We start from the raw sequence: 7,282 nt of genomic DNA, 5'->3' as shown, positions 1-7,282 counted from the left end.
ATTTAATTACATCTCATGCATACTTCCATTTTCTCCAAACGACAAAGCTTTCACGTCGAACCAAAAACTCGAACGAAAATCTAAACTCATGCACATAGTGTTTCTCACTTTTCCTTTTTTTTTTTCTTCCGTCTGATGCAGTGTTTGATAGAATGTTGAATGTGCGTAGAATTGATTTGGGGAGTTTCAGTCTGGGAGGGAACAGTTGAGGGGAAGAGGTCGGATTTTAAATTTTGAAAATTTTTATTTTATTATATATATATATATTTAAATTACTATTATAGAAAATAATAATAATAATAATAAATAAAATAAATAAATAAATAAATAAAATAATAATAATAATAGTTAATTAATTTTATATTTAAGAAAATACAATAAAAGTTTATAAATAATTTAAAACAAATATAATTAAGATAATAATAAAATTACTAGTCTATTTATTAAAATTAAAAGGAAAAAATATATATATGTTTTTTTGAATTTTCATATTATTTAAAAACAAAAATGAAAATACAAATAAAAATAAAAATATCCCAAAAAGTAATTTTACTTATTATTTTTTATTTATTTTCAACTAAACTTATTGAAAATGAAATAACAACTAAAATAAATATTGAACAAAAATAAAAATATTTAATGCTAATAAATAGGTTAAAACTCGGTGAGAAGAGGGTCAAAAAGGTTACTATTACTTGTAGCTTCTATAGTAGCCCTTCAACTTTGGTGTATATTTAGGACTCTCCTTTCACTACATACACCTCTTGGCGCAAGTCTCATATATACAACAAGGTGTTTTTCACATCTGGCACTGATTTCTGTGTAGCCAAGGAAAGTAAGATTCTAACTGAAATGACCTTAGTTTTTGATATTTTCATTGAGGGGGTTCAGAAGTAAATATACAGACTAATCGAAGGGGTTCAACATCTATTATATATACATAAAAATATTTTTGACCGTGTAAAAATAGTATAAAAAAGTATAATTTTTCATCGAAAGGGGTTCGTGATTACAAGGTGGATCCGCAACTGCGTTGTACCTATAGCAGCTTATGAATATAGGAACCAGAGGTGAGTACCAAGATGTTATGTTTATGACAGTAGATGGTACAAGTGCTAACCAAAAATGAATCAGCACCAAGATGTTCAAGAGCTTCCATCTGCTTTTTTCGAGTTGTGCTAATTAGTCACCTTTAGCACGATGGCCTTGGCAAACTTGACACCAACGTGACCAAGTCTGCCAAGGCCTACTACGCCTATATGAAGGCCCGGTTTATCTAGTCCAAAGTATCTCAACGGTCTGTACGTACATTGTAATCCCAGCACAAAGAAGAGGGGCTGCAGCAGCTAGGGGCAAGTTTTCCGGGACATGAAATATACAAAATGTTCATCGATAACAGTCATGTCTGAGTAGCCTCCATACTTTGGTGTTCCAGATTGCATTGTAGGTGGCTATTCCCTTGGAGCAATAGTTCTAAAGATCGTTGCTGCAGTCTTCACAAGATCGACATGATCCACAATATCCTCCGACAGCAACTTTCTCCCCAACGGTGAACTTCTCTAGTGTATTTTCAAATACTACTAATATGCAACACACACTATTAGTGCACATATGTTAAACTAAAGAGATTTGAGGGTGTGTCCACGTTCTCTCATATAGTACTTTGTAGAGGTTTTAGCCTGAACAACATGATTATAAGTAAAAAAATATTATCCTCCGTAATTCCACAAGTGAAGTCTGGGAGGCTAAGATGTACTAAGACCTTACCGCTACCTTTAAGAGGTAGAGAGGTTGTTTTCGATATACACACACCGCAAAATTTTGCTAAAAATGTACCAAGTATTATTATGGTGCTTTAAGTATTGGTAGAAAATGCAGTTAGTCAATTTTTAGAGAATTAAATTTTTTGAAAATTTTGCTTTGTTTGCTTCCAGAGTTGCCAATAAGGACTGAACAGTTAAAAAAATGTTCTATAAATAGAACATAATTTTCAGTACCTGTTTTAAAGCCCGACTATTCTGTATTCGTGTAAACAGCTTCTTATTGAAGGCTAGAATTCGGAAACTCTGGTTAAAGATGGAGGGTATCTACCATGATCTTTGGTGATAAACTCATATTGTTTATCAGTTGAATTGTAAAACAATAATTATGATACTATGTTTTTATGATGGTGGGATCGGCACTAGCTTGCACACACCTCGGCTATTCCATCTAGTACCTGTTACCTCCCACCGGCATAGATTACAGGTAACATCTAACAATAACTATGATATGTAGATAAACTTTTTATCGAAAGAATCATCTCTAAGTTGAGATCAAAACAACTATTGTTGCAAAGCATCAAACTCTGTCGCCTTTTGGTCCATCTTGCACACACCTCGACTATTCCATCCAATTGCCATTCAGTCGATATGTTTTCCTCAGTGTGGCTTCTCTGACAAGGTTAGTTTCTGCACAACGGTTACCTGTAATGCAACTTGTTTACGAGAAAATGTTCTTTCATAAGTAGTCACCTTACACTTTTCACCGCGGCTGAAACTTGCTTCATTATCGAAACTTATAACTGAGTTGGATCTTGTAGAGAGAGTAACATGTAAGCAAAAGACTTCAATTACAACAACATACCCAGTGTATTCCCACAAACTGGGGTCTAGGGAGGGTAAAGTGTTTGCAGTCCATACCACTACCTCATCTGAAGTAGAGAGATTGTTTCCAATAGACCCCCGGCTCAGAACAGATAACAAATATGATCAAATAAAAATCATAAAAGCAAGCAAAAGACTTCGATTACTGTATGCATTTTCTTAAGTAATGTTCCCCGAGGAGAAATCAAAATAATCGTCTGATGCCAAAAACATCATGAAATACTAGAATGACATGAAGAACTCTTAGTTGTCTACTCGTCTGCTTTGAGAGTCTTAGCAATGTCAATGACAAAACGATATTTGACATCAGCTTTGGCGAGACGCTCCATTGCAGTATTTACATAATCCATTGGAATGACTTCAATATCTGCTGTTATATTGTGCTTTGCAGCAAAATCAATCATCTCTTGCGTTTCCTTCATCCCTCCTATCCCACTTCCAGCCACAATCTTCCTCCCTGTCATTATATGCAGTTCTCGACTTATTAAAATTACTAGAAGCTAAAAGAATCTAAATATGAGACGATATAACACACATCCTTGCACGGTCATACCAAAATCTGGATAGCGAGAGTAGTTTACTCACCCATAACCAATGGAAAGACAGGTAGCTCGAGTGGTTTTTCAGCTGCACCAAGCACGATAAATTTACCATTAGTCTTCAATAGACCGATCAGTGGTAGGACGGGGTGATTAGCAGAGACTGTATCAAGAATGCCGTCCATTGTGCCCATAGCAGCCTATGAATACAGGAAACACAGTCGTTAAGCGTTCATCTTGTTAGTTCTTTCACCTTTTAGTATTTTATCCAACAATGGATGGTAGAGATCACAACGAGTTACCTGTAGCTGATCCGGATCAGTGCTAATCAAAAACGAATCAGCACCAAGACGTTCAATGGCTTCCTTCTGTTTACTTTGAGATGTACTAATAACCGTCACCTTTAGACCTAAAGCCTTGGCGAACTTGACACCAACATGACCAAGTCCACCAAGACCTACAACACCAATGTGAAGGCCCGGTTTATCTAATCCAAAGTACCTCAACGGACTATAAGTTGTAATTCCAGCACAAAGGAGCGGCGCTGCAGAATCTAGGGGCATGTTTTCTGGGACACGAACAACGAAATGTTCATCAACAACTATTATGTCTGAGTAGCCTCCGTATGTTGGTGTTCCATCGGTGTACTTTGCACTATAGGTGCCTATTGCTTTGGAACAATAGTTCTCAGTATCGTTGCTGCAGTTTTCACAAGAACGACATGATCCAACTAGGCACCCCACACCAGCTTTCTCTCCAACTTTGAATTTCTCCACCTTGCTACCAACCTCAGTTACTTCACCCACAATCTCATGTCTGTATAGGATTTTTTACACTATCAGGTCACTCAAAGATAACTAACGTTAACCGACCATAAGAAGCGGGATTAGTTACATCGAAAATAAGACAAATTACCAGCTACAAGTGGTCAAAGATATAATGAACGTAAAAGTCTCTTTGTACTATCAGTGCATATAAGTTAAATCCCCAAAAACAAGACGGTAGGTACAACTAGCCATGAACAGCCAACTAAATCAGTGCATCGAGTTGTCCCAAAGTATTAAAACGGCCAGTCGTAAACTAGTCATTCGGCCGAGGTCTTCCAAACACAAACTAAATCAGTGTTACACAAAAAAACAACCGGCAATGAATAGATTAAATGACATTTTTGTGCGTTCAACATGTCTTTCGTTTAAGACCAAACGATTCAAAAGTCTTCTTTACTTTCTTAAACTCCGGCCAAGCCAAAGCGAGACAAACAAATTGAAACGAAGAGAGTAATAATTTCAATGGAATAAGATTGAGAACATACCCAGGGACCAAAGGATATGTAGCAAATCCCCATTCATTCTTCAACTGATGAAGATCACTATGACAGATACCACAATAGAGTATCTTCAATTTCACATCCTTATCACCAGTTGCCCTGAAAACATAATCATTTTGACACCAAAACAACACACAAACATTCTAAGTTGCTCGGGCTCTCCAAAAATGTTGTTGCACCTGTGTTGGATCCTTCAAACACACACTACTTTTGAAGGATCCGACACAAATCCTATGACATTTCGAAGAGTCCAAGCATCATTTTGAGACCAAAACAACACACAAACATTCTAAGTTGATCGGACTCTCCAAAAATGTTGCTGTATCTGTGTCGGATCCTTAAAAAACGCACTACTTTTGAAGGATCCGACACAAACCTTATGACATTTTTGAAGAGTCCGAGCATCATTTTGAGCCCAAAACAACACACAAACATTCTAAGTTGCTCGGACTTTCCGAAAATATTGCTGCATCTGTGTCGGATCCTTCAAAAACGCACTACTTTTGAAGGATCCGACACAAATACTATGACATTTTTGAAGAGTGCGAGCAACATAGCAAACATTAACCACTATGATACTTTAACCATAAAGTTGATCAAGCCAAAATCTTCTACTTCAATTATCATATTATTTTATTGTAGTTACTGCCATATTCTATCTAATGTTTTTTTTTTACCATCCGCTCTTTCTTGTACTTCTGTACTACTTACTTTTTGCCCCTCGAGACAAGAGTTGATCGAAAACTTCTCACTTTATAGGACTATACTAGATATGTTATTATATTATAAAAACCTACATCAAATGTTATCACATCCCATATCGAATCTTCTAAAAATATTATCGATATTTTTAAAAAGTCTGAGCAACATAGACAAGAAAGACATACCTTCTAGAAAATTTAAAGGGGGAAAGTATCCCAGAATTGTCTCTAGCTGCCCAACCAAAAGCCTTAACAGGGTGCATTTCTTCTGGTGATTTCTCCATAACTTCAATTCTTGAATTTCTCACTACTTCAAACAAATTTAATAATTATTCTCTCTTTTTTGATAAAAATAAAGTTGTGGTTCACATAGTATTATTATATAAGTGATGTAACTATTGAAAATTGGTTAAAGTAAAGTGCATGTATGGGACAAGTTACGTCATGGGTGATGCACTAAAGAACTATTTCCTCCTTTTTAAAATAATATCTTGAGAGTCAACTTAACTATAAACTCGGTGTGACCATTTCGGAGGCCAAATCGATAATATTTGAAACTGGTTGCGTCAAGGAAATAACGGACGGTATAAATTTAGCAACCCTTTTTCCATAAGCAATCTCAAAGAGATTTTCAATAAGTCTGATTATAGTTAGTAGTATAGATTAGTTAGATTCGTAGAATAGAAGAAGAGCTTTGTAAAGTCAAATTAGGTAAATTTAAATTCAATGTTTTAAGATCAAAATTTTAGATATTCAAAAATTATACGCTATGTATTATAAATTGCTATTTTTCTCATATTATATAAAAAATATATATTTTAAAATATTAATCAAAATTTTCTATTATTTGACTTTACAAAAATATTGAAAAGTTGTTTTTTCTTTCTTAAGTAGTTGTCAATATGGACTAGTTAATTATGGATATTAGAGAACGTGTTCTTTTGAATAATCATAGAGAGAACAGATTGGCCATTTTATATCATTATCTTATCATTTTCTACATTAGAAAAAAGGTAAATGAAATTAATTTAGTGTCCCATCTAGCCCATAAATATCTTACCAAAACATTGTGAGTCATTCTTACAAATGATTGGATTTCTGGAAAATGGAAATACTTTTGACAGTATCGAAACAACAATTTTTTTTTTTGTGAAACGTTAAATTTATATTTTCATATTATATAATGCCTCACAAGTTATATCATAAAAGTATAACGAAGTTAAGTCGTTGATACTAACTAACAAACACCTTTTTTTGCGGCGTAAGTATATATGTTAGCATCATAACATCTCATAAATCATGTCGTATGCACCTGATGCTGAAATAACAAACAACTTTTTTTTTGCAGCATAAGAATATATGTTAGCATCATAATATCTCATAAATTATGTCGTATGCACCTGATGCTGAAATAACAAACAAGTTAATTTTTCTTGGCGTAAATTTATATGTTTGTATCATAATATTTAACAAGTTATGCCGTACGCAGGGAGGGGCAAATAGAGCATTTTTTTTTTAAAGGGTGCACTTTATTCTGGTGATTTCTCCATCACTCAACTCTTGAATTTCTCACTTTGATGGAAAAGTTGAATTGGAAAAAAAATTGTGGTTCAAATAGTATATATTATTTTAGTGACTGAACTGTGGAAAGTTGATGTGCAAGTATATGGAACAAATTTATGTCATGGTTGCTGTATTAAAGAATTAAATTCTTGATAAGTACCCGTCAAAGAATATGGTATAGCGGATGGGGGGCTACTCCTCTCTTAATCATCTCAAGTTTGAATTCTGAGAATGAAAAAATCCTTAATAGAGAGCGCTTCCTCAAAGAGACCTTATACGACATAAATTTTAATTAATCGGAATCCAACATCCATACCAAATATCCAATAGAAAACAAAACAAGAAAATCTTGAAAAGTTGTTTTTGCTTGAGTGGCCAATATATACCGGTAGTGATGGGCATTAGAAAAAGTGTTACTTTTGAAAAGTCCTTAGACAGAACATGTTGGATATATATATATATAATATTATATTTCAATAAAATAATATTATATTTCACAAAGATAAT

General features: G+C 34.2%; 1 protein-coding gene and 1 pseudogene across 1 annotated transcript; both read right to left on the bottom strand.

Moving 5' to 3' along the window:
* Positions 1 to 652: 652 nt before the first annotated feature.
* LOC124889274 lies at positions 653 to 2,644 on the bottom strand (annotated as a pseudogene).
* A 120-nt stretch (positions 2,645 to 2,764) lies between these two features.
* On the bottom strand, positions 2,765 to 5,657 carry LOC107850545 (probable mannitol dehydrogenase). Its single transcript, XM_016695148.2, has 5 exons — positions 5,399 to 5,657; positions 4,497 to 4,610; positions 3,487 to 4,000; positions 3,231 to 3,384; positions 2,765 to 3,102 (listed from the first exon to the last, which is right to left on the bottom strand). Exons 1-5 carry the CDS (start codon positions 5,494 to 5,496, stop codon positions 2,897 to 2,899), a joined length of 1,086 nt encoding a protein of 361 aa, XP_016550634.1. The 5' UTR covers positions 5,497 to 5,657; the 3' UTR covers positions 2,765 to 2,896.
* Positions 5,658 to 7,282: the final 1,625 nt, after the last annotated feature.

Source organism: Capsicum annuum, chromosome 12 (genome assembly GCF_002878395.1).
Source record: "Capsicum annuum cultivar UCD-10X-F1 chromosome 12, UCD10Xv1.1, whole genome shotgun sequence".
NCBI classification, from domain to species: Eukaryota; Viridiplantae; Streptophyta; class Magnoliopsida; order Solanales; family Solanaceae; genus Capsicum; species Capsicum annuum.
Note: the sequence above shows the minus strand (reverse complement) of the source record. Positions and strands in the feature narration are given on the sequence as shown.